The 26,791-nt window shown below is 40.6% G+C and overlaps 2 protein-coding genes across 2 annotated transcripts; both read right to left on the bottom strand.

The window, feature by feature from the left end:
• Nucleotides 1-4: 4 nt before the first annotated feature.
• On the bottom strand, nucleotides 5-2,529 carry LOC103445342 (protein OXIDATIVE STRESS 3 LIKE 1-like). The gene is made up of 2 exons (XM_008384340.4): nucleotides 2,026-2,529; nucleotides 5-677 (listed from the first exon to the last, which is right to left on the bottom strand). Exons 1-2 carry the CDS (start codon nucleotides 2,322-2,324, stop codon nucleotides 230-232), a joined length of 747 nt encoding a protein of 248 aa, XP_008382562.2. The 5' UTR covers nucleotides 2,325-2,529; the 3' UTR covers nucleotides 5-229.
• An 11,548-nt stretch (nucleotides 2,530-14,077) lies between these two features.
• Nucleotides 14,078-17,654, bottom strand: LOC103451096 (protein FIP1-like). The gene is made up of 13 exons (XM_029089009.2): nucleotides 17,475-17,654; nucleotides 17,164-17,360; nucleotides 17,023-17,072; nucleotides 16,627-16,693; nucleotides 16,366-16,438; nucleotides 16,073-16,128; nucleotides 15,677-15,773; nucleotides 15,388-15,472; nucleotides 15,141-15,203; nucleotides 14,918-14,977; nucleotides 14,640-14,732; nucleotides 14,485-14,547; nucleotides 14,078-14,388 (listed from the first exon to the last, which is right to left on the bottom strand). Exons 1-13 carry the CDS (start codon nucleotides 17,534-17,536, stop codon nucleotides 14,284-14,286), a joined length of 1,071 nt encoding a protein of 356 aa, XP_028944842.1. The 5' UTR covers nucleotides 17,537-17,654; the 3' UTR covers nucleotides 14,078-14,283.
• Nucleotides 17,655-26,791: the final 9,137 nt, after the last annotated feature.

Raw genomic sequence — 26,791 nt, forward strand, 5'->3', positions numbered from 1 at the left:
CAAATTCGGAAACAGAAACATAAAATTGATGCTTGTATGATACAAAGGACCCATTATAGTCATCGCATAACAACTAAATCGTATACGTAGAGAAATGGGCATGCAGATTCTACAACTACACTGGAAAACCCCAGGAGACTGAAACTTAAAACACGACCAACATGCTTCCAGAACCGTGAAAACGAAACAGGAAGCTAAAACGTCAATGTAGATTGTTGTCCTCCCCGCTTCAAACTCCCACGCCAGTTACGTCAGGTGTTTCTGCAGCGATGCACTGCAGATCAGAAAGAGAGAATGATCTCCAAGGAGAACTCCGTCGAGGAAGAGGTGGTGATGGTTCTTTATCAGGTGATCGTCTACCGTGTGGAGGCAGAGGTGGAAGACAGGAAGAAGGTGATGGTGAAATTGAGTTGGATCCCTCCCCGTTGCTATAGATAGGGGAGCGGCTCAAAGTCTCCCCAATAAGAAACGATGCTCGACTAGAGTTAGCAGCTGGTCTCTTTGATAAGTCATTGCAGTTTTTATCCTGAAAATAATTCTGGGCTAATATATTCTTGCGCTTCTTGGTATAACGGCTTTTTGGCTTTGCAAGTTCCTTGACAGAAGAAACAGACGAGATATCTGCTAGGCTTGTGAAGGACTTTGATTTACCGCTATAAAACTTGGATATACCTCTCCTGAAATGAGAGAGAAGACATTATAAATATATCGCAAATCAAATGCATGAAAAACATAAGATAATATACATAAGTACGGTTTTTGAGCTTGTAGATTGTACTTAATGATCTTAAAGATTCATCTAATCCAACCATAATGGGTAAATATTGCCACAAACAAAATTTGATTCTTGCATAACGCAAAACAACTAAGTCACAAAAACTTGCACAAGGCATGGAAGGAGTGTGAAGTGCCTTCCTTTCGAGGCGTTTTGAACAATACTTTTAACCATTAAGACATTTTTATAACAATCAATCCGACCCCCTTGTTTGTTTCAACCTAATTCTTTCAACCATTAGGACATTTTTTAACCATTAACTTATCAACTTCCTAATAAGACAGTCGATAACTCAATTTTCCTCTTTCATCAAAGATTGAACATTAATTCAGGCTTGTGTGTCAATAAACTTCAAGAAAATAAAATAGATAACTACAAGCTTATTAGCTTGCATTGCAAAAAGAGTATAAGAACTATACTATGATTGCATCACCACCACACCATGACACCCTCAAAGTTTTCCTAAATGCTCTGCTTGTTGCTGAGAAGACCAGATAAGGTAGAAAAATAAATTTCAAACATGTTTCATCACCGGAGGATTGTAAAGACCAAAAGGAAGAAAACAACGAAGTGACAACAAACAAGAACAAACAAAAATCCGAATGAGAATTAGAGATTGCCAACTGACTTCCCTTTTCAATACTCAAACAACAAGAGCATCCACAAAGCCCAAACATTTAATATTCTTTCATTTCCTCTAGTTTCACGAAACCATACAAGCATACAAAAAAATCCAAATTTCAGAGAAATGAGTGAGCTTTTAATCTTAATTTCTTAGAACAATAGTTGGAAATCCACCCAGTTGTGATTAACGAATCCTAATCACGTCATCGTCAGTAGTGTTCAATTTATTGCCATTCAATCTTAATAGCTTATTTCCATTATTTCTTGTTTAGTTTGCATCTTTTGTAGTTTCTGCAAATTACTGAATCATGAACTAACAAACGCACCGGCTAATAACTTTCAAGCTCTAATTTTTTTGCAGCAAAAAGCAATAATATGCTCAAAAAACAATCAAAGCATCAAACTTTAAATCCATGAAACCACAACACCAACCACTCAAAATCCAGATTATATCAAAAACCCAACTTGCTAATTCAGTAAAACCACAACACCAACCAATCAAAATCCAAATTAAATCAAAACCCACATTTCTAATTCACCAAAACTACAACACAAATAAATCAAAATCCAGATCATTCAAATCAAAAGTTCAAAACCACTAAAGTAAAAGGTACCAAGTAACATACTTGACAGGCAAAACCTCCTCGAGCTGGTCCATGGTGTCCAACGGTCCTTTAAGCGAGCTCTGCACCTCAGCCTCACCGGATTCCTCCCCCTCCGACGACCCATCGGACGAGTCGCTGTTCCTTCCAACTGAAGACGACGAGCTGCTGCAAGAGTCCTCCTGGTCAAGACGACGATCTTGAGCAAACCCCTTATTTTCCGACGAGTCGTGGATGGGGATGCAAGGCGCCCCGTGGATGAACCTCGGCCGTCGGATCATATTATTGCCGCCACCGCCGTTTCTCTGTAGAGCGATTGACATGATGGGGGCTGGTTCCGGGTTCAAAGTTGGAGATTTTGGATAGAAGAAGAAAAGAGTGCGAATTTTGGATAGAAGGCAAACAGGGAGAAGGGAAAGGACTGAGATGGGATATAATAGCTGGTGATCAGCACATGGGGTGGCGATGATTTCGCCATTTTCTTATGTATATATACTCATAAATTAATCTCCATTATCCAAAAACCAAAAGCTCATAAATTAATAATATGATCGGAGAAGTATACTACGTATTATCATTATATAAATAAAGTGAGAGTGAAAAATATATCTATAAGTGAGTCATACCAACTACGTTGTTTACATAATGTTTCATCTTGTGTTTGGATATACATAAAATTTTCTTGATCAATTAGTCAGTCTACTTTGTTGAAAGAGTTTATGATTTTAATTTAACTCACGTAACTTCAGAACAAAAATTATATATTTACGGTGTTTTTTATTTTACAGAATTATTTGATATAAAATGGTTAAATATATTTTCTGACACTACTAGAGTGATACGGATGGAAAAGGGTTCCTGGAGATCTAGGGGATTCTGTTATCGTGTCCATTCATCGTATATCGTGCGATCAGAAATCATTTAAAATTTAAAATTTAAAATTAAATATAAATTATACCTAACAAAAACTGATAATGTACGATGAACAAACACGATTATGAAATCTTCCGGATCCTCTGAGAAAGGATCCGGCAATGATCCTTTTCCAATACTGATAACATTTTACACAAAGTTGTCGAAGTGGTTATAAAATATTTGGATTTATAATAAATTTAAAACATGTGCATAATAAAAACACTTTTATCAAAAAATACTTACCAATATAAATGATTTACAATAAACTCGCAAATGAGAGTTTTAATTATAATATTTAGTTACATACACATACAACGCGTATGATAAAAGTAAATATGCTATTATTTGAGTAAATGAATAACGATATATTTTTCAGTGCATTTGCAATAAGAAGCAGAAAATCACGTGCTATTATGCATTAGAGAAAAAGAATTCTTCTAATTATTTAATAAATAATATGTGTTATTTTATTTCATATTACGAACACATTGAAAAATCTATTGTAGATAATCAAGAAGGAAAAAAAGAGAATAAATAAGTGAGGGCGAACCTTATCATGATTTGAAACATGGCATAAAATATGGGAATATGGAAGTATAGGTTTGCGGGGAATAGTAAACTAAGTTATCTGATTACATACTTATTTATCCACTTTTTTAATCTATTTCTCAAATATATTTTTTGGGTGATTGGGGTGCTTTTGGGTGTGGTGGACTCATGGTACACTTTGTTGGGTTGTGAAAATGTACAAGGATTTGGTTTGACTCTTTGATTTGTTGTGTGTGAATGTGACGCGTGGAATGGTGGATCCCAATGTGATTTTGATAAGAGTAATGCTACACTTAAAATAAGAAAAATTGCAGACTTTAAGATCGCTCTCTGGCATTAGTAACTTAATTGGGTATTAACCTTAATTAGATAGACAAATTTAAACAAAAAAAAAAAAAATCACCTGATGAACAACCATGGAATACCAATGAAGATTGGAGACAGAAATACTAGAAGGGGAAAGAGGATTGGGGCTACAAGGCATGAGTCTGGAGATATAAATCAATAATGATTATGGTATATGAGTAAATTCTATAAAGCTTGATCATAATCATGGAAATCAACATAAATCAATAAAAAAACTGGCATGAAAAATAAAAGGGAAGGAAGAATAAGCATAATGGATAGGGGAAGGAAGATGAGATTTCTCGTATATAACAATTATCATTTAATTAACAATCTTTTTATTAATTATTGATTAACAGTTCGAAATTAAATACTAATTAATTTAGATGATGTGACTGTTTACATCAGATGCCACCTAAGATGATATACAATTATGGTACAAAATGTGGTAAGAATAACATTGATAATCATGATTAGTGGAACCCTATAGTGGGTCACACTTTTGGTCTCACACTCTAGCATATTCTAGCATATTGGTTGATTTATATAATAGCTACATTTCTTTTATAATTTTCTCTTATAGATGGACCCATTATAATATTTTTTTAAGTTTAAAGAAAATATCTCTATTACATTCGAAAAACTCATGTATGCAGTCATCGTGACGTTTCATATACTTAGTATAGTAATGTGTAAGTTGTTTTTATTTGTATTATTTGTATTTATAATTGGCATTGGACATCATAATAGTAGTGCAGACGTACAATATAAGTTGTTTACATATCTTAGTGGCATGCAAAAGGGTAGTAATATCCATACACTCACTTTTATTTTTCACACTTCTTTCAAATTTTTGTCATCGAATTGAATGAACTGAAGAAAATCGGGATTGTGGATGTAAAAATAGGTATATAATTAGACCTATCTCATACAAAAATCCCTTTCTTATCACATAAGTAAATTGTAAATCATGAATACCTACCGTAATATATAAAATTGAATCGTTGCAAACATAAAAGCGTCTAAGTTTAATGAATACATGTAGCTTACGAGTAATTGTATATATTTAGAACTTTAAGATTTTGCAAGGATGAGAAAAGTCGGTCAGTGCACCAAAATTGAAGTTAATGATCCAACTTTTTTGTGCAAACTTTTTCTTCTTTTGGCAAAAGCAAAGATGCACCAAAAATGAAGTTTAAACTCAAACCATTATAGTAATGGATGCATCCACCACCAAAGGGAGAAATCAATCTTCAATACTTTCTATTCTTTTTCTTTTTCAAAACAAACAGCGAGTGATTTGCCCACAACAGTCTACCTTTTAAATTTAAAAAAAAAATTACAGATGCATTTTAGCCTTTCTCTGAACACTATCATGTAATTCACCAGCACCATAAATAAATTTCAAAATGTGTCATGTGAAACATGGATCTGAATGTTTGCACGACATAGGCGAAGTTGCTCCCTTTTTTTTTTCTTGTAAAGTATAGGCAGGGGAAGCCAAGTTGCTCCTTTTTTTTTCTTGTAAAGTATAGGGGAAACCCTGTATTGTATTGTATGTCTCCATTCAATGTGGAGAATTTAGAGGACGTAAGAGATGATGTCACGCCGACCGACTTGACTGCCAAGTTAAAAACAACATACAGAGATTTTGAAGAAGAATAAGCAGAGCCTTGTTGTAGTAAAGTGGGGCCCAACCACATGATCATGATCTCTTGTGATCTTTGTCTTGGTTTGGTACTGAGGTGCCTCTGAAAAAAGTGGGTATAAAAAAAAGTTTTTTGTTTGGTAAACATTCAACTTCAGTTTTGTTCCACAGTTTTGAATGAAAAAAAAAAAAAAAACACAAAGCTGCAAAACCCAGCTTTGAAAAATCGGTTTTTTTTGCTTGCCCCCTCGTGAGCTTGAATCTCTTGACACAAATGCAATGCCGATAACTCCTTGTAATGCTTCCCTGTCTGCCTAACTTTGACCCATTCTGATGAAGCCGATGAAGAAGAACTTAAGTTCTTGGCGGGTTTCTGCTCCGGTAATGGTGTCAGCGGCGGCACCGTGTTTTCCCTCTCTTTCTCCCCAATCAACACACTCACAGCAGTCCCCACGCCTCGTATGCTATTCTTCAACAGAGCAACCCCTCTTCTCTTGCTCATCCTCAGGCTCTTCGAAACAAACGAATTCACCCCTGCACCAACCTTCTTGTTGTCACCACTGCCTTTGCTGGAAATGCTCTATCTTCGCATAACCTCTTTCACCATCGGCAAGTAGCGGACACATTTCTCAAACTCGTCCATCGTCAATTGCTTTCCCGTTTGAAGATCGCTAAGTCGATTCTAGCACCCGTCATGATCGTACTCGTTCACGTGTCCAAATTCTTAATCAAGAAGAAGGCTCCTAACCGGTTGTTCAACAAGACCGACAACAATCCACCTCCGGTCCAAATCGATCGGCTCTTGGGGGTTCATAACTGTTTATAAATAGTTGATATAAATCTTATAAATGTCATAAATTATTATATAATATTCAACATGTTGTAAACATTCCTAGTTTAAGTATGATTGTGTAAATCCTAGATAAGATTTGATTCTAGTTATCCTTTCCTATTACAACTTGTATTACTTGGAGGAGAAGGAATATCTTCTCTCCCTTTACTACTATAAATAAAGGCACAATGTAGGAGGGATAACAACACACACATTCCCCTACAATTCTACAAACACACATCTCTCTCCTCTCTCTCTCTGCCGCCGGCCCTAGTCCCTCTGTCAGATAAAATAGACCACAACACGTTATCAGCACGCTCTTCACGCTGTGCTTAGAAGAATTTAAAGAGAATTTATTCGTCTACAATCAGGGGAGTATTACGTTTCAATTATTTTTAATTGATTAAATCTTGATTTTATTGAATTCATATATTGTTATTGATTCAATTTATTTTTCTTCTTATGTTGAACGTGATACAAGCTTGAAGATGAAAGCCGAAATTGAAGAAATAATTTTTCTGCATCAAACCAGTTCATCCATATCATCACGCAATCAGGTTCTTTCCAAACAACGGCTTTTAACTCGATATTTTGCAAGCCCTGATAGCATGAACATTCACCATGATGCATGACCCAACTTTACGTTTAACGTATTTTAGATTCTACATAAATTGTGTATGCTTCATAATCAAAATTGCTACAATTATGTGAATTTGATATTTGTCATGAATTGAATCTTACATATGTACATGCATTGAAACTATTATTTGCATATGCATCAAAGTAAATATGTGATTCATTAAAATTATACATGCATATAATATAATTGAATACAAAAAAAAAAAAAAAAAAAAAAAAAAAAAAAAAAAAAAAAAAAAAAAACGAAAAAAAAATAAAATAAAATTTAGGGCTGCACACAGCAGCCCATTCCCCTCTTCTCACCCCGTGGGCCTGTAATCCCACCCGAGGGTTCTTGGCCTATATTTTTAGGCCCTGAGATTTTATTATTTAATTTTTTCTAAATAATATGGGTTTTTATATTTTCACCCACATTTTAATTTGGCCTCGAAGACCAAAAATAAATTAATTCACTTATCATTATACAATATTTCTGCATATATTCTTTGCATATTTGTTTGCATATATATTTGTGTTTGCTTGCAGGAATATATGAACCTGAAGTTCATAATTACTTTGAAACCCGAAGTTTCTTATACACATGCCTTGTTTGAAAACCCGAAGTTTTCACTTAAACATATCACCCATGAAAACCCGAAGTTTTTCATGCAAAATTAAACCAATACATGTCTATTAGAACCTGTATGTTCTACTCCTATGTGAATGGATTGATTTTTTCTCCATTACACTAACCACATCTTGTCCATCTATTTTGTGATAGGACCATGTCGAATTTGAACAAACTCGACTTCACCGCTTTGGAGGTTTCTGGAAGGAACTACCTCAAGTGGGTTCAAGATGTGAAGCTCCACCTCACTGCCAAGAACTTGCGTCCTGCTATTGAAGAAGCAACGGATGCACCTATTGGCGAAGCTGAAAAAGCCACTGCTATGATCTTCATCCGAAGACATATCCATGACGCTCTACAAACTGAGTACCTTGCTGAGGAGGATCCACGTGCATTATGGGTCGCTTTGGCTGATCGTTTCGATCACCAAAAGGACATATTCTTGCCTGAAGCAAGACACGACTGGCAGCACTTGCGCTTCCAAGACTTTAAGTCTGTGAATGAATATAATTATGAAGTTTGTCGAATCCGATCACTTCTCAAGTTTTGCAATGAAACTTTGACTGAAGAGGATCTCCTGGAGAAGACCTACTCGACCTTCTCTGCTTCTAATATTGTCCTGCAGCAACAATATAGAGCTCAGAAGTTCACTAAGTTCTCGGATTTGATCTCTGTTTTACTTCTTGCTGAAAAGCAGAACCAGCTATTGATGAAGAATCATCAAGCTCGACCTACTGGGGCTACTGCTGTGCCTGAAGCACATTATAGAACTAATCAGCACCCAAAACGCCAAAAGAGGCGTGGTAAGGGCGGCCAGAAGCCATCCCACCAAGGTCAACAGAGCCAAGGCCCATCCAAGGGAGGAAACAAAGCCCAGAAGCGCCCAAACCTCGCTCCCAAGGCCCCGAACTTCAAGAATAAGGGCAAAGCACCTGCCACAATGAATGACGATATGTGTTATCGTTGTGGTTCCAAGGACCATTGGTCCCGTATTTGCCGTGCTCCCAAGAAAGTTGTGGATGCATATCATTCTCGTCGTACGAAGTTTGAATCAAACTTCCTGCAAGTGGACGAACCGGAGACTACAAAGATGGAGGTTTCTGATTTTCAGGAGGATACCACTCCTATGGAAGATTAGAATCTTAGACATAGACTTATTTTTCAGTTAAAATAAGACAATTGGGGCCGAATTCCACCTAGTGGCCGAACCCCACCTTGTTTTTTGGTTGATTTTGAACAATTTTCCTTTATGTTTTGGATTATTAGTTGACGATTTATTTTGGATATTAAGTTTTTTCCTTGAATAAATGAAATTATTTTGAATTGATACTTGTTTTTATAAACTTTTATGCATGTGACCGATTCAAATTAATTTTTCATTCTAGGTATGACTAGTGGGAAAGTTAGTTGTCTGGCAGATAGTGCAACCACGCATACTGTTTTGCGTGAACGCATCTATTTCACTAACTTCGTACCTAAGAATGCACCTCTGACAACCCTCTCAGGCCCATCCAACCTGATCGAAGGATACGGTAAGGCACGTATAATGTTGTCCAATGGTACAATCTTGACCATTGCTGAGGCACTCTATTCTCCACGTTCCGGAAGAACGTTACTAAGTTTCAAGGACATTAGAGATAACAATTACCACGCTGAAACCCACGTAGAAAACGGAGTTGAATTTCTGTGCGTAACTTCCTACGAATATGGCCAGAAGCGTATTCTAGAGAAGATGGAGCGTAACCCGAGTGGTCTGTATATTACGACCATACGCCCCATAGAATGCCACTATGTGGCCGGCCCTACCACAGGGACCGCGCACGAAATTACACTTTGGCATGATCGTTTGGGACATCCTGGACGAATAGCGATGCGCCGTATCCTCAAAACTTCACACGGGCATCCACTAACCCGAAGCTTAGGTTCGATCCATGAAATTGCATGTCAAACATGTTCTATGGGAAAGCTTATTACTAAGCCTTCTTATGACAAGATTCGTTCGAATCCTCCCATTTTTCTACAACGGATTCAGGGGGACATTTGTGGACCGATTCAACCTCCCTGCGGACCATTTAGATATTTTATGGTTTTGGTTGACGCTTCTACACGTTGGTCACACGTGTGCTTGTTGTCCACAAGGAACGCTGCATTCTCCAAACTGTTGGCTCAGGTTATCAAGCTCAGGGCTCACCACCCTGATTATCCGATCAAATCTATTCGATTGGATAATGCTGGAGAATTCACATCTAAAACTTTTGATGACTATTGCATGTCGGTTGGGGTTGAAGTTGAACATCCTGTACCCCATGTTCACACCCAGAACGGCCTGGCAGAGGCTTTCATTAAGCGTTTACAAATGATTGCTCGATCGTTGGTCATACGTACCAAGTTCCCGATCGCTGCTTGGGGCCATGCAATATTGCACGCAGCAAAGTTGGTCCGCCTGAGGCCTGTTGCGACACAACCATTTAGTGCCCTTCAGTTGGTCACCGGATGCGAACCCGACATATCGCATCTGCGCGTTTTTGGTTGTGCGGTCTATGTGCCGATCTCGCCGCCCTTACGTACAAAAATGGGGCCTCAGCGAAGGATGGGAATCTATGTCGGATATGATTCTCCTTCGATTATTCGTTACTTAGAACCTTTGACAGGCGATCTGTTTACCGCTCGTTTCGCGGATTGTCACTTCTATGAGACAGTCTTCCCGTCGTTAGGGGGAGATAAGAACGTCAACGTTCCTAATGAACGACGCGAATTATCGTGGACGACTCCCACTTTGTCTCATTTAGATCCCCGCACCGCTCAGTCTGAAGCTGAAGTGCAGCGCATATTAGATCTCCAGAGCATAGCTCAGAGCATGCCAGATGCTTTCACCGATCTAGCGCGCGTGACAAGATCACATATTCCAGCTGCGAATACGCCTGCAAAGATGGATGTACCAAATGTATGACGGACTACCCTCCTGGAAGCCCGGGACGCCAATTCTGGTGATCCACGTACATTAGCGGCTAGCCAATCATCTGCCCCTACACAAAAGCGTGGCAGACCTCTTGGTTCAAAGGATTCACACCCCCGGAAGAGGAAAACCACGGCACAAGGTCCTGAAGAGCCTACCGGGAATCCGACTATCGCTTACTCATTTTACCCAACTCATGAGGAAATTCTAGATTATGGAAGCGTCCTTGAAGAGACGAATCCTCCTCCCGAGAATCGTGAGATTTCGGTCTATTATGCTAGCTTAGATGATGTGTGGCGTAGAAATGAGATGATTGTCGACGATGCATTAGCATTTGCAGTAGCTACTGAGATCATGTTGAGCGATGACATTGAACCGCGTTCCGTTGATGAATGTCGACGTAGAGCTGATTGGTCAAACTGGAAACAAGCAATCCAAGTCGAACTTGATTCACTTGCGAAACGTAAGGTGTTTGGACCTGTAGTTCCTACTCCTCCACATGTGAAGCCCGTTGGCTACAAGTGGGTTTTCGTTCGGAAGCGTAATGAGAAGAACGAAATTGTGCGTTACAAAGCTCGTCTTGTAGCACAAGGTTTCTCACAACGCCCCGGGATTGACTATGATGAAACTTACTCACCCGTTATGGATGTGATTACTTTTCGATACCTTATCAGTTTGGTAGTTTCCGAAAAACTGGATATGCAGCTGATGGACGTAGTAACCGCGTATCTCTATGGGGATCTTGATACGGAAATTTATATGAAAGTTCCCGAAGGACTTACATTGACTGGTTCAAATATTTCCAAACCCCGGAACACGCTCTCAATTCGGCTGAGGCGTTCACTATACGGTTTGAAACAATCCGGAAGAATGTGGTATAACCGTTTAAGTGAGTATTTGACTAGTCAGGGATATGTGAATAACGAACTATGCCCTTGTGTGTTCATTAAGAAGTCACATTCCGGATTTGCGATTGTTGCAGTATATGTCGATGACATGAATCTCATCGGAACTCCTGAAGAGCTCGCGAGAACTGCTTCGCACCTGAAGTCGGAATTTGAGATGAAAGATCTAGGTAAGACTCGATACTGTCTCGGCCTCGAGATAGAGCATTGTTCGGATGGAATCCTAGTACATCAATCGAACTACACCCAGAAGGTGTTGCGCCGTTTTAATGAGGATAAAGCGAAGTCTTCGAGTACTCCTATGGTCGTTCGTACGCTAGATGCAAAGCGAGATCCCTTCCGTCCAAAGGAGGATGATGAAGAGATTTTGGAGCCTGAAGTTCCTTATCTAAGTGCGATAGGCGCTTTATTGTACTTAGCTCAATGCACTAGACCCGACATCTCCTTTGCTGTTAATCTTTTGGCAAGATACAGCAATGCACCAACACGCAGACATTGGACTGGCGTGAAAGACATCTTCCGTTACCTTAAGGGTACTACGGATTTGGGCTTATTCTATCCCTACGAATCCTCGAGTGATGCCGCACCCTATGCTCATCGGGTTGATTCTCGCCTTGTTGGTTATGCCGACGCTGGATACTTATCTGATCCGCACAAGGCGCGTTCTCAGACGGGTTATGTCTTTACCGTTGGAGGCACCGCAATATCTTGGAGGTCAACTAAACAGACCTTAGTTGCCACTTCGTCTAACCATGCTGAAATTCTCGCCTTACATGAAGCAACTCGGGAATGCTTTTGGTTGAGAGCAGTAGTGGGCCATATTCGAAGCTCCTGTGATCTTCATCCCGCCGTTAATGCCCCGACGACGATTTTTGAAGACAACGCAGCTTGCATCGAACAGCTCAAGAAGGGTTACATCAAAGGAGACAACATCAAGCATATTGCGCCGAAGTTCTTCTTTACACATCAACAACAAGAGCATCAGAAGATTGAAGTCACGCAAATCCGATCACAAGACAATCTGGCCGACCTCTTCACCAAATCACTACCGAAGGCGACGTTTCAGAAGCTTGTTCATGGAATTGGTATGCGTAAACTTTCTGAGTTGTAACTTTGCTATTTCTCTGTGGAATTATGTCAAACTCAGGGGGAGTATCTTCTAGATACTTGCTTGATCTTAATGTACTCTTTTTCCCTACGATTAGGAGCATTTTTCCCACTGGGTTTTTGCTACCTAACTAGGTTTTAACGAGGCACCCACCTTGGGCTGGTCATATCCCTGATGACGTCATGTAGACGTTTCTTTTGACTTTGCATTTCTCACGCATTTTTCCTTAGACTATGGATTTTGTCCCTACTTGGGTTTTTGCCATAGCCTTAGGGTTTTTTAGTGAGACTTACTACTTATGCAAGTTCCTACCTTATTGAGAATAAGCGTTGTTCCTTGGAATCAATGCCGACGAGTCGACTTCCTCAACTTCTGCATGATGCTGAATCTACCTTGAGTATTTACCCACTCAAGGGGGAGTGTTGTAAACATTCCTAGTTTAAGTATGATTGTGTAAATCCTAGATAAGATTTGATTCTAGTTATCCTTTCCTATTACAACTTGTATTACTTGGAGGAGAAGGAATATCTTCTCTCCCTTTACTACTATAAATAAAGGCACAATGTAGGAGGGATAACAACACACACATTCCCCTACAATTCTACAAACACACATCTCTCTCCTCTCTCTCTCTGCCGCCGGCCCTAGTCCCTCTGTCAGATAAAATAGACCACAACACAACATCATTTTTTTTTGTCATTTTACACAATCGTAGCGGTTTTACATAAAAAATTTACCGAACACTTTAACACTGCTTTTTTTGCTAAAAGCACTTTTACAAAAAAGTTTACCAAACACTGTACTGCTTTATTTCACAGCTGTTTATTCTCGCAGCACAACATAAACAGTTTTTTTTTTCAAAGCACAACAATACCAAACCAACCATTTGTCTCCTGGCCATTGATTTTTGCTTTTACCCAATTCAAGTCAACAAAGCCCATAGGACCAACTATATAAAAGCCCACCAAATTCAATGATTCGGAAATGAATAGTTGTGATTAAAAATAAAAAAATTAAACATTTTTTTTGAAATTAAATTTAAAGGTAAAGTAAAATACTCAGTATCATTAAAGCCATCCCAAATTGATCACTAACTTCTGGTTTGGAAGATGCTATTGACACTGCAAAAGGTTATTTTGACGATTTACAAATTGTATTTGTTTTTTAAATACAAAAAGTTGAGAGTATAATAACTTTAAGAACAATATTGGCTAGTGGCTACTCAAAGAATGAGCAAGAGTTCTTACTCAAAACTATTGATTACTGATTCATAGAACTTTGAGTTTATAATCTGGACGTTCATATTACAAATCATTCTATAAATATCACCTCTACAGAGAATCAATTAAACTTAAGGTTCTTTAGTCATCTAATTGTAGAAAAACAAATGAACATAATTAGTAAAAGCATTACGAAACCATCTATATATTTGCATCAATAGATTGACTAAACGATCTTACTTTTAATTCATTTTTTGTAGAGATGATCTTTACAACGTGAGTCATACTATGAACGGTTTTGATCATAAGCACGAAGCTCTGTGATTCGAACTAGAAGAGTTTTGAGTCAGAGTTCCTACTCATCCTTGAGTAACCAAGCATTGTTCTAACTTTAATTGAGTGTCAAAAGTCGGACAGACTTTTGAGTACTATAGGTAATGATAGATTTCTTTCTTCACGTCTATTTTTATGTACATGTGTAATGCTTCATGTCTACTTCGCCTCCTAGATTTTCTTTTCCAAACTAAAGTAAATGAAAGCAAGAGAATTACAGAAAAGCTACTTGCTTGGTTCAGCTGACGATTGTGATTGACTTCTGAGCGTCGGAATCTTCTTTTGGAGTTCAAGATTGGAGATCCGCTCCGCCTCCAGTGCTCGTTCAAGCTTTAATTTCAAAAAATTACAACATTTGTCACAAAAAATTCTCATGGGAAAGAAAATGATGCCCCAACTAGATTGACCAAGGTAGGACGACAATACCTTTGCTGCTCGTGTACTCCATTCTCCTAAAATGGCCCTCAACCTTTCGTTTTCCTCCACGTACTGTTCGAGTATTACAATTGCGGAGGTTAGGGAAGAAACGAAAAAAAGAGATAAGGATTCAAGTCCATAGTGACCATAATGCAGTAGGAAACCTGATTGTTGGTGGTCCGGACTTGCTGGATTTCGGAATCCCTCTCAGCTATCAAAGACCGAGCAAGCCTGAGCTCAGACTGCAATTGATTCATCTACAATGTAAACACATCTCTCAGACTCTCAGTCACCTTCTAATGTCAATTATGCGATGTAGAAGAGAGCAGCAAATGAAACATTGAAAGGAACCGTGAATGAGGTAACTGCATAACACTAAGAACATTCTAATTTTCATAATGAATCAAGAGCAAACCACTTGGTATTTCTAACCAGTCATTACCTCAGCGGAAAGCGTCCGTAATTCCTGATCACGAGCTGCCAACAGATGGGCGAGGTCCACCTGCAAAGACAGACATCGGTATTGTTCTGTCAATTTTTCATATAACACAGAGCATGCAACAAGATCAGTGCTCAAATTACAATGGCAGTTGTATGCTCACATTTTCAAGAGCTTTGTATATCCTATAGAATACGAAAATAATAGTAAGTTAGTAACTAATTACCTGAGGTGTGCTCCCATCATTAGTCCTTTCGTATTTACTTAAGCACTCTTGTAACTGAAGGATCTGTAACAAACACATGTTTAGAATAAAATAAGACTGTTGATTTGAAGAACTTAATTTGCAGCATGGAACACCTAACTGTCCACACCACACTTCAGTACCCAAAATCATTAGTTGAAAACCCGAAGAAGCTGCTTGTAATAACATTGAGTACAATAGTACAACCACCAATGTCAAGGTGAGATACCTCTTCACTCAAAAAATGAAGGTTTTCACGCTGATATTGCAACAAAGCCATTTGCTGATCAGAAAGTCGACCAGCATCATGATACCTGTCACAACACATAATGCGTGTTCTTACATTAGGATCTATGAAATATAGCAGTTTCCAGTAAACCAACTATGAGACATATCTTATGTTATAAACTGTTAAATTTATTGACACAACTCCTGGTGATTGATCTCACTTCAATTTCTGTATATAAAATCAGGAAGGAAGATCATGGGCTATTCCAGAAGAAAAAATGTATGATTACCTCAAACCTTCTAAAGAACTCGAGGGTTGAAGAGGAGAATATAACGACTTTAAGACATCAGGCTGGGAGTTTAATGAGTTGTACTGGTGAACATAAGCTGCAAACGCCAAAATTAGCGATTGATGATATGTGAGTACAATAATATTTTTTTTTTTTTGAGTACAACGATATATTTTACACTAAGGGGAGGGGGAAGTTTGGTTAAGCCACACAATGGGCAACCGAATTTGGTATTGAATTCGCCATCCACGAGATTCAAACCTAAGACCTCTCACTTACAAGTGAAGAGGAATACCACCAGATCGTAGTACAGAGTGGCGTGGGTACTATAAATTTAAGAGTTCATGTTTATGTAGGTTTGTGCTAGACATGAAAATGATTCAGGACTAAGCTCACCAATATAGAGACTCATAAAAGATCCGGCACATATTGCTTCAATTACCATTATAGTCCTGCAGATTTTATGAGTAACAAATAGTCGGTCACAGATGAAAACTAGCTTTCACATTAAACTCATCCAACAAAAGTTTAGACAAGATCTTGAACTATCCCATATATTGATCTCATTATCAATGCTGTTGAGACCACGAATCCGAAAAAGGGCAAAGAAACTATAAAGGAGACAACAACTACAAATTTTGAACGAAGAAATGCTTATGCTTGGAATCATAGGTTGGTAATTCCTATACCTCAATATTGCTGGGAGAGTAAGGAAACTGATGTTGGGTCTCCAGACCATAACAAGTAACAATGCAGCAGTTCCTAACATTCGACGAAGATATCAGAAACTGAATTGTGACAATAATGATGATAACAATATTTTCGAGGGAAAATGTAACGGCAGACTCATAGGAAAGAAGTGTAGAGTCTTTGCAATGATAAAAAATGGAAGCCACCACATTTCAAACAAAAAGAAGAAAAACAGACAACTCAAATACAAAACCACATACCATATGAAGTAACTGCAAAAGGTACGCGAACAATATGCTTCAACTTCTGGCTGAAACTATAATAACCCTACAAAACAATGTGCATCTCGTCTTTCACAAATCAAGTAAGCAGCACTAAACAACACGATTTAGCATCCCGCTGAATCAAATACAAGTGGACAAGTATTTGATTCAGCGGGATGCAAATACTAGTGGACAAGACTACAAAAGAACTGGACTTTAGTTAGCCGTACCGATTTAATATCTATTCAATTCTGAGATGTTGGGGCAGATTAATCCACCAATATAACCAAAATTATCGGTTCAAAGGATTTATTAGCAACTGGAAAATTTCCATCTGCGCATAATGCCGTTCCTATCCTAGATAATCGATATCCGAGTAAACTAAAAGGTTACCTGTAAGCGAATTTTCTGAACCTGGGACACCAGATACTGCTGAAAAATGCCTGAAAGAAGTTGAAAGATTAAATTTTGATGCGAAAACACGAAAAGTCTCTAAATTTGAAGACTGCCCAGATAAAAAAAAATCACAGATACCTGTGACTACCAGAAGAAGGACGTTGCAGCTGCAGAGCAATTGGGGTATCAAATCGTCTATGGCCTGAAATATCCACGGAGCCGCGACGGCCACGGCAGAGTAACCGGCGAGTATGATTAAGTAGAAAACACTTCCGAAGAGGTTCCTCGACTTCCGGTGGCCGAACAGCGTAGCCTCGTGCATGATATCCACAAACCTGAAAGGTGAAGCGCCGAAATCAACGGCGGGGATTTGGAATCGGGCGGCGGAAAACGATGGCATTGGCGAGTAGTGTGTGGGAATTGGAGGGAGATTGAGGAGGAAGACTTACAGTGCGTTGTCCTCCGGCGATGTTGACGGCAGAGAACCTTGCCGTTCTCTCTCTGTTGACATTTTTAGACACGGATTTTCGGTTCTGTGTATTTTTGCGAACTGCGATCTCTGCTTTCAAGTTTCAGACTTTTGGAAGGAGAGTTCAGTCTCAGACTCGGAACTCCCCAGAGCTTTGCCAATACTTTTGTTTATTAATTAGATAAAATTGCACAAATTGGCGCCTGCAGTTTTCTTCTTTTATGTATCTATCCTTTAACAAACAAATATTTACACTTAACGACCCCAAATTTGAGTTTTTTTAACAATATGAAATTTCAATCTAATTTTCATCCACAATTCCTTCAAATATGAGCTCGTGACTTGCACGAGGACCCATTTTCGGATTCATTCTTGTTAGTTCACAAGCCAATGAACCCCTTCCTAGGCTTATATTTTTGAGGTGTACATGTGTAATGCTTCATGTCTATTTCACCTCCTAGATTTTCTTTTCCAAACTAAAGTAAATGAAAGCAAGAGAATTACAGAAAATGATGCCCCAACTAGATTGACCAAGGTTGGACGACAATACCTTTGCTGCTCGTGTACTCCATTCTCCTAAAATGGCTCTCAACCTTTCGTTTTCCTCCACGTACCGTCCGAGTATTACAGTTGCGGAGGTTAGGAAATGGGAAAAGAGAAGAAACGAAAAAAAGAGATAAGGATTCAAGTCCATAGTGACCATAATGCAGTAGGAAACCTGATTGTTAGTGGTCTGGACTTGCTGGATTTCGGAATCCCTCTCAGCTATCAAAGACCGAGCAAGCCTGAGCTCAGACTGCAATTGATTCATCTGCAATGTAAACACATCTGTCAGACTCTCAGTCACCTTCTAATGTTAATTATGCGATGTAGAAGAGAACATCAAATGAAACTGTGGATGCAAATTTCTTCCTCCTTGATCTTGGACAATTTTGCACCTACAAAACAATTAACACCTTAGGTTAAGGCCAAAAGCCTCACGCGCCCACGATGAATGGGGAGGGCTTTGGTCGAAGAACCTCCGATGCCAAAGTTAGAATTTAGAGAGAAAGAGTGTTTAGAAAATTTTGAGATTTTTGTCAAAGTGTTAGAATGAGTGATTAAATGGGTGATTAATGGATTAATTAGGAATTAATCTATTAATTAGCCAATTAATCTCTATTTATATGAAATAATTTGTAGGTTATGAAGTAATTACCTAAGATGAGGATAGATGAGATAACTATGAATTTGTTACCTTCTTTTGGGCACTTTTGACTTGGTTTAGGGATGATTACTTGCTGCTCGAGCGTAGGAATCCCAGTATGCCTCAAGAGTATTTTTGTCCTATTTTACCCAAAATCCACGTGTCGCCTTGTGATTATTTTTGGCTCCACAAATGCCCCCACACCTGTTGGGTGGCTCACAGGAAAGGGCAACAGGTGTAGAGATTTTCTCGCTTTAATAGGAAATTAAATCCTTCTAGGAAAGGGAAATAAATTTCTCTCAAAACCTATTTAAGTCCACCTTAAGTGGGTTATTAAATCAACTTTGGAGAGCGATTTATTCTACCCTACAAGAGAGAGAGAGCTTAGAGGATATTTGTTCCCCCTCCTCTAGCAATCTTCTACATCTTGCCCGTGCAAAGGACTATCTTTTGTTGATTTCTTCGTCTTCTCCGTGTCGCATCGATGTAAGAAAATTTTAATTTTTCTTGTCTTATTTTTGGATAATGCTATCGGGGGGGCAGCCGCCGGGGTGGTCCAACACATCGGCTGGGAAGGGCCAGGAGTCAGCTCGGCATAGGCCGAGAAGGTGTTGTGGCAGGGACCACTGCCTGGGTTGTTTGGCTTGGCTAGAGCCAGGGGCAGCTTGAACGGTTGGGGCTGCAAACTGAGGTGCTGGGGTGCAGTGCTAGGGTAGTCACATGGCTCATATCCTTTAGGCTTTTGGACCTGATGTGGGCCAAGCTGGCGATTGAGAGAAATGAGAAGGTCATGGGCTTCATAAGCTGCTGGAATGCTGGGCATGCAGACCTTATACCCGCTAGAATGCTGGGTTAAGCTTCTCTGCTGAGTACCGCGAATGACGTTAGCTGTTTAGTTCTCTTTGTCGGGAGAAAAGTAGGCTGCTCCTGAGAGATGAGGTAAAGAGGATCAAAGTGGATGCATTGGCTTGTTTAAACACTGTTGTGTAACCTATTATGAATAAAGGTGGAAAGAATAGATTTTCCCGCCTACTCAAAAGATGTCGGTTGGGAAAAACTGAAGACTTCATCCGCTGCTTGTGAGGGTCTGCCTGCTGCCGAGAGGTCTGTGATTGACATGACTTCTTCCAATGGGAAGAGAAATAAGGCTGCTAGATCTGAGCATGTGGCGCTGGCCATGTTGAGAATAGCTTGTACAATTGTTGATAGAATTGCTCAATGTAAAGGTCCCTTCATGCCCCTAGTGCCGAAGTCTGTACCAAGACGTCTGTTGAGAGCTAAGTCTGGTTCACATTTGGAGAAGCTTGCTATTATAAAGAGCAATGAGATGGACTCTATTACTAAGGTGGTGCCAAGGCCCACTCCTCTGCTACCAAGACTGATTCGCATGCTGGGAAGGAAGAGACTGCTTGCATGGGTAGCTATGAGAAATCCACTAAGCCTGTTTCTAGGGAGGCTAATGAGATCTATGTGCTCTTGAAACCAGATCTGCTTGAAGATATGGACGCTTGTGCCAAGTTTGTTGATAGCGTTAGAAAGGTTTGCTTGCCCAAGTTCTTTTGCGAAGCATACAACATAATATATAATGACTGATCTGCTTGCTATGATGCAGATATAGCAAGGCTGCCAATGAGGTGGCGAAGACTATGGCAGCTGAAGCTTATTCCTCGACTGAGGAGATTAAGAGGTTGAATTCTGAGCTCGTTACTTTGAAAAGGTCTAATATCTCTGCCCCCACTCAGATTTAAGATTTTGAGCGCATCGTTTCTGAGCTTCATTCTGCTGCCTATGCAAAGGATGAAGAGTGTATTGCTGCTTATAATCAAGTGATCCATTTCAAGAGAATCGTCGATATGCTTGAACCCCAAGTGTTGGAACTTCAAGGTGTACTGAAGATCAATGAAAGTCTGAAGAAGGAAGTGGATTAGCTGCAGCGCATCCATGTTGGTCTGCTCGAGGAGAATGAGCAGTTGAAGGGTGAGAATGATGGGCTCGAGGTTTCGAGACATTCTCTATTTCTCCGGAATACTTGTTCACCTTTAATTTTGAGGCCTTCATTGGTAAAGTAGTCAGAGATGTTGGTGTCCAGGTTGGTGCAGCCGGGGGTGAAGCGCCGGATGGTGCTGCTGATGAGAATGTCGCGGCTGCTGAAGGTATGGTGACCGAGTAGTCGGGAAGTGTCTAAGTTGTTGAAGATGAGTCTTTTAGGTAGCCTTTAGAATTTTCTTTGTTTCCGTTGTTGCTTTTTGCTTTGCTTGAACTTCTTCGATCTTTTCTAGTTGTTTATCAACTTTGCTAGAAAATTTAATAAACTTGGTTCCTTCGTTTTTCTTCATCTTCGCTTCTTTTGTTCATGCCCTAACCTTTGGACTTTATAGACTAGTGGCAGACGTGCTACTTTTTTATAAGCACACAGGTCGCGTAGTCTATGCAGCTGTAGGTGTTGGTGTAGAACTTTGCAAAGTTGTTAGACACAGGGTCGGCAGCCGGACGCCTTACTTATAGAAGCAAATAAGTCTGCGTGACCATTAGGCTGTTAACCTTGGCTTTCTCCACTTCCGTAGGTTGCGTAACAAGTATCACAACACTTTAGGACTTGGTGTGAGTCGTTCTGCTCTTGGCAGAGGTGAAGCTTATCGACTACGTAGCATGTCGGTAGTGGATAAAACTTCGTATATGCACGCTAGCTTGTTTAACCTTTCACAAGAATGTGCGGTTGTATAAGTTTAGCGTGGTTTACTGCTCTAAAGGCAAGCCGTAGGCAGTCTTCCGGAAACCGTAGGCTACCTTAGTGCACTCGGTATCAGCTTTAGGCTTACAGGGCAGCCGTCTATCGGATGTACTGCGTAATGTGCCCTTTCCGTCTCTAGGTCCTGGTTCCCCACGGATTAGACCAAGAGACCCAAAATCCTTCAATTAGCTAAGCCTTAAAAAAGACCATTGTGGCTACTTCTAGGAATCCTGACGCAAGCCATCGTGTATTTAGTTATACTAGGGCAGCCAGGCTCATCCATGTCTGCATATTTGGAGTGTAAAGTTTATCCTTTCTTCTTGGAGAGCTGACCCATATGGGTGTTGGGAAATTGGTTTACCCTATCGCGTTAGAGAGTAATTAGTTTACCCTCTCGCACTAGAGAGCATGGTTGGTCTCTCGGGGCGCAATTCTTGCGATGGGTCCCTAAGAAGAGCGCAATCTTCTTTTGAAGTGCTAGAGTGATCAGTTGTTGTAAGCATGTAGCCGAGCCAAGTTATGATTACTTCTGAATTCCTCATTAAAAAATGAGTGAAATGAACGAGAACTTAGCTGTAAGGTAGGAACTGCATAACAATTGGATAGTCATCGACTTGTGAGGTGGTGCCCGTCGAGCTTCTTGAGTCTTCGGGCTTTGAAATAGTGGGAGGTCACACATGGTACTTCTTCAGATTGTAGGCGCTCCACTACTTTTTGATCTTTTTATCGTTTCATGGTGGCGAGGGTGTAATTACTCTTGTTGCTTATTCTGCTGATCTTGTACGGACCTTCCCAGATGAGATCCATCTTTTTGGAGCCTTCTTTATGGGCAATGATAAAGGCTTTTCTTAGGACTAGATCTTTGGGTTGGAACTGCCGGATCTTGGTTGTTTTGTTGTAGCTGGAAATGAACTGTTGCTGGTAAGCTGCGATGCGGGTGATAGTCTGCTCGCACTTCTCCTCTGCCAGATTTAAGCTTGTGGCCATCTCCTTTAGGTTGCTCGTCTTTTGGTGGTGCGATATGCCCATAGACATCTAGGGAGTTCGTCTGGCCATTTTCTTTTCTTACTGGTGGGGGATTTCTTGTGGCAGTCGAGGATCATCTTGGTGGATACTTTGGCCCGCCTATTGCCTTGAGAATATCTTGGTGTAGACATGTGATGCTTGATGCCATATTTTTTGAAGAACTTCGCCAAATCTTTGCCCATGAATTGCGGGCCGTTATTGGTGACGATAGATTAAGGGATGCCAAATCGGTAAATGATGTTCCTCCATATGAAGCGCTCTATGTCCGTCTGAATCGTGGTCGTCATGGGCTCTGCTTCTACCTATTTGGTGAAGTAGTCGGTTGCCATGATCATCATGCCTTTGCTCCTAGTAGTCTGGCTGATGATTAGCTGGGAATCAGAATGAATTGAAAGCTTTTTCATCGCCAAGTCTTTTGTCATTCGAAGGCCTACTAGTGGGGCTTCGTACTCTGCTTCGTTGTTAAATGCTTTGAAACCTAGAATGATCGCCTACACGGCATTGAACCGCCTGGGGTGATAAGGACCACGTCTGTTATTGAACCTTTGTAGTTGGATGCGCTGTCGACATGCAAATGCTAGAAGTCTCAATCGGGTGGAGCAGGCGCGGCTGAAGTGTGCTCAGCTACCTTCAGGGCGTCATTAGGCTGCTTTGTTACGTTGTTAAGGCTAGGCGTGAATGCGTGGTAGGGAGTCGTGGAACTGGGGCCATGTTACATGTGGCAGGAGATGCTCAACTGCCGGTATTGGGCCACTCTATAGTTGAATAATGGAGCAAGGGTTGGCTAGGACCGTGTGACGCGTAGCAGGAAGTAGTGCTCAACTGCCGGTACATGTTGCTCTTATGTAGAATCTTCTGGGGCGACGAGGACAAAACTTGATTCTAAGTGTTCCTTCCAATGTTCGTCTGCCCTTGGCATGTTTTTTGGGCCGAGTTGTTGTGTTCGTCAGAAAACTTTGCATCCACCAAGGTCTACGCCTTTATTGTCGCGTGTCTGGATTCGGCGGAATAGTGCATCATGATGATGACTGCGTGCGTTTGAAGGTAAAACTTGAGCTTTCAGGTTACAACAACTATTGCCAAAGTTAACTTTTGAATTTCTAATAGCATTGAGGAGAGATTTTGAACTATAGAATACAGGTAGTCGGGCCCTCAGCTCTTCTCGCATGATGATAGAGCTTATTGCTGCTCTAGATACCGTCAAACACGTGAATAAGTCATCCGCTACTTTCGATTTGGATAGTAAGGAGGTGACGTCGGGTACTTCTTCAAGTCTTTGAATGTGCATTGGCGAGCCTTGTCCCAAAGTGCATGCTTCTCTGCCAGAGCGAAATAGTCTGCCAAAGTTAGATCTTCTTTCATAATCAATTTTCCAAATAATGGGTGATCTGCTGGAAGTTTTTTTTATAAGGTTACTCTAGCTATCGAGTCGTTGCATTCGACTATCCTTGCCTTCTCGGCTTTGAACCTCTTCATATAGTCGCGAAGTGAATCCTTTGGGTTCTTCTTAACGTCGAACAAATGGTCGGACTTCTTTTTTATAGAGCTTTATGATGAATATTCTTTGGTGAAAACCAAAGAAAGTTGGTCGAAATTCCGGATGGATTATGGCGACAGGGTGTAGAACCAATCTTGCGCCTCGCCTTGTAGAGTGGTGGCGAATATCTTGCACATAAGATCATCGTTGTTTCGATAGAGGATCATTGCTCTTCGGAAGTGCTTTAAGTGTTTCTCTGGATCTTCATCCCCTTTGAAAGATGTGAAATGTGGTATGCTGAACTTGCGTCGAGGCTTTGCCTGCTCGATCTCGTTCGTGAAGGGTGACCTGCTTATGTTGGTCATGTTCCGTCGTAGTGCCTCATCGGTGTTCTCATTGCGTTGGAAATTACGCAATCGCTTGGTCAAGAGTCTCTCTACTTCTTCCTGAATTTGTCTTTGTTGGGGTAGCAGAGCTCTTGGTTGCCTCTAGTCGTGACTTACTGGTATAGGTTGTTCTTCCATATGTTTGGCTCGTCTATGCCGCGGATGCGGTGCATGTAGCACGTTCTTAGTAAGCGAGCGAGTTCTTTGCAGGCTGCCGGTTGAACTTGAGCCGTATTGAGTAACTGCTTCTCTCCGTTCGTCGTGCTGCCTACTCCGATGTAAGGTGGATGATGCTCCTTACGGGTTTAGCCATGAATGAACACTTCGCCTGGAAGGCTGCTCATGTTAATTATCGGAGTGTGACCCCAACCGTGAATGTATGCTCATCTGTGGGCCTAGTCGACAGTGTACATTCCTCCGCGCTCTAAGACGGGAGTATACGCTATCTCGGGGGCCCAATCGGGAGTGTACACTGCCTGAACGCTCGGTTCGTGGCTGGTCGAGTGGCTGCTGGAGAGGTTCTTTATCTACCTTTGTCCTACTTCGGGACACCTCATCTGGGGCACATTGCATCTCGGTGCACTGCAAGAGCTGGTTCACCAAGATTGTCTGCTATGCGAGGGTGCTCGTCAACTCTATAACTTGTCGAGACAAGTGTTGTTCTCCATTTGGGTTGGAAGAGTTTGGAAGGAATGTTTAGTGGAAGTGTGGTAGACTCCGAGTGCGAGATTTGAGTTGAAAAATGTCAAATCCTTGAAAAAATGTAGTGAGAATGCCCCCGACTCGATAGTAGGTCCGGATAGTTGAGATAGTTTTGGGCCGACTTGGGCTGCTTGGAAAGCTACGGGAGCAGACTGGACTGCGGGAGCAGGCTGGGCCATAAGAGTAAGCTGGGCCGCAAGAGTGGGCTGCTCGGCAGGAGCAGGCTGGACCACGGGAATGGGCTACTCGTCGGGAACAGGCTGGACCACAGGATTGGGCTGTTCGTCGGGAACATGTTGGGCTACGAGAGTAGGCTGCTTGGCGGGAGTAGGCTGGGCTGCGATAGTGGGCTGCTCGGCGGGAGCAGGTTGGACCACGGGAGTGGGCTGCTCATCGGGATCAGGCTGCTTAGCGCTTGATGCATGCGAATGCGAGGCTTAGGCTCGGACCCGTGCAAGCTTGGATGGCACAGCTTGGGCCATGATGGAACCTCGTAATGGTGGTACCACTCCGCTTATGACCACATTTAGCCTCGTGGATTGCCGCAGTCCCATTTATTGAGTATTAGAATTTTCACTTGTGGAATTTTCTAAATTTCTAGCCATTATATTTTTCTTATACGTTTTATCAAAGAACCTTTGCAAATAAAAAATTCTAATAATAAGAACGTATGAAAAATATTCAAATGGACTAGAAAATAGAGAAAAACCTTTTTATGCGAGAGTCTTCTATGAGTATGGATCTCAACTCTCAATGAAAGCACCAATTTGTGGATGCAAATTTCTTCCTCCTTGATCTTGGACAATTTTGCACCTACAAAACAATTAACACCTTAGGTTAAGGCCAAGAGTCTACGATGAATGGGGGGGAGGCTTTGGCCAAAGAACCTTTGATGCCAAAGTTAGAATTTAGAGAGAATGAGTGTTTAGAGAATTTTGGGATTTTTGCCAAAGTGTTGGAATGAGTTTTTGGTGAAAATAAGAGCCTCTTTATAGGGGCTAGGCTTGTCCATTTTTTCCAAGGAATGGCCGGCCCTTGAAGGAGTTTTTGTGGTTGAGATTTTGGTTTAATTAGCCAATTTATTGGCTAATTAAACCTTAAAGAATAAATTGGTGGTTACATATTTATTTAGAATAAATTGATAATTAGGTTATGAAAAGGTTATAAAGAATAACTAAATAATTAGCTAAAAATGGGAGAAAAGGGGTAAGGAAAGGTAGGAAATAGGATGGATGCCTTTTTAGATGGGGATGGCCGGCCATTGATGTGGTTTTGGGTGGTTTATTTGATATAATGGGTGATTAAATGGGTGATTAATGGATTAATTAGCCAATTAATCTCTATTTATGTGAAATAATTTGTAGGTTATGAAGTAATTACCTAAGATGAGGATGGATGAGATAACTATGAATTTATTATTACCTTCCTTTGGGCACCTTTGGCTTGGTTTAGGGATGATTGCCCACTGCTCGTGCGTAGGAATCCCAGTATACCTCAAGGGTATTTTTGTCATCTCTTACCCAAGAATCCACGTGTCGCCTTGTGATTATTTTTGGCTCCACGTAAACATTGAAAGGAACCGTGAATGAGGTAACTGCATAACACTAAGAACATCCTAATTTTCTTAAAGAATCAAGAGCAAACCACTTGGTATTTCTAAACAATCATTACCTCAGCGGAAAGCGTCCGTAATTCCTGATCACGAGCTGCCAACAGATGGGCAAGATCCACCTGCAAAGACAGACATCGGTATTGTTCTGTCAAATTTTCATATAACACAGAGCATGAA

The sequence above is a fragment of the Malus domestica genome, chromosome 02 (genome assembly GCF_042453785.1).
Source record: "Malus domestica chromosome 02, GDT2T_hap1".
NCBI lineage: Eukaryota > Viridiplantae > Streptophyta > Magnoliopsida > Rosales > Rosaceae > Malus > Malus domestica.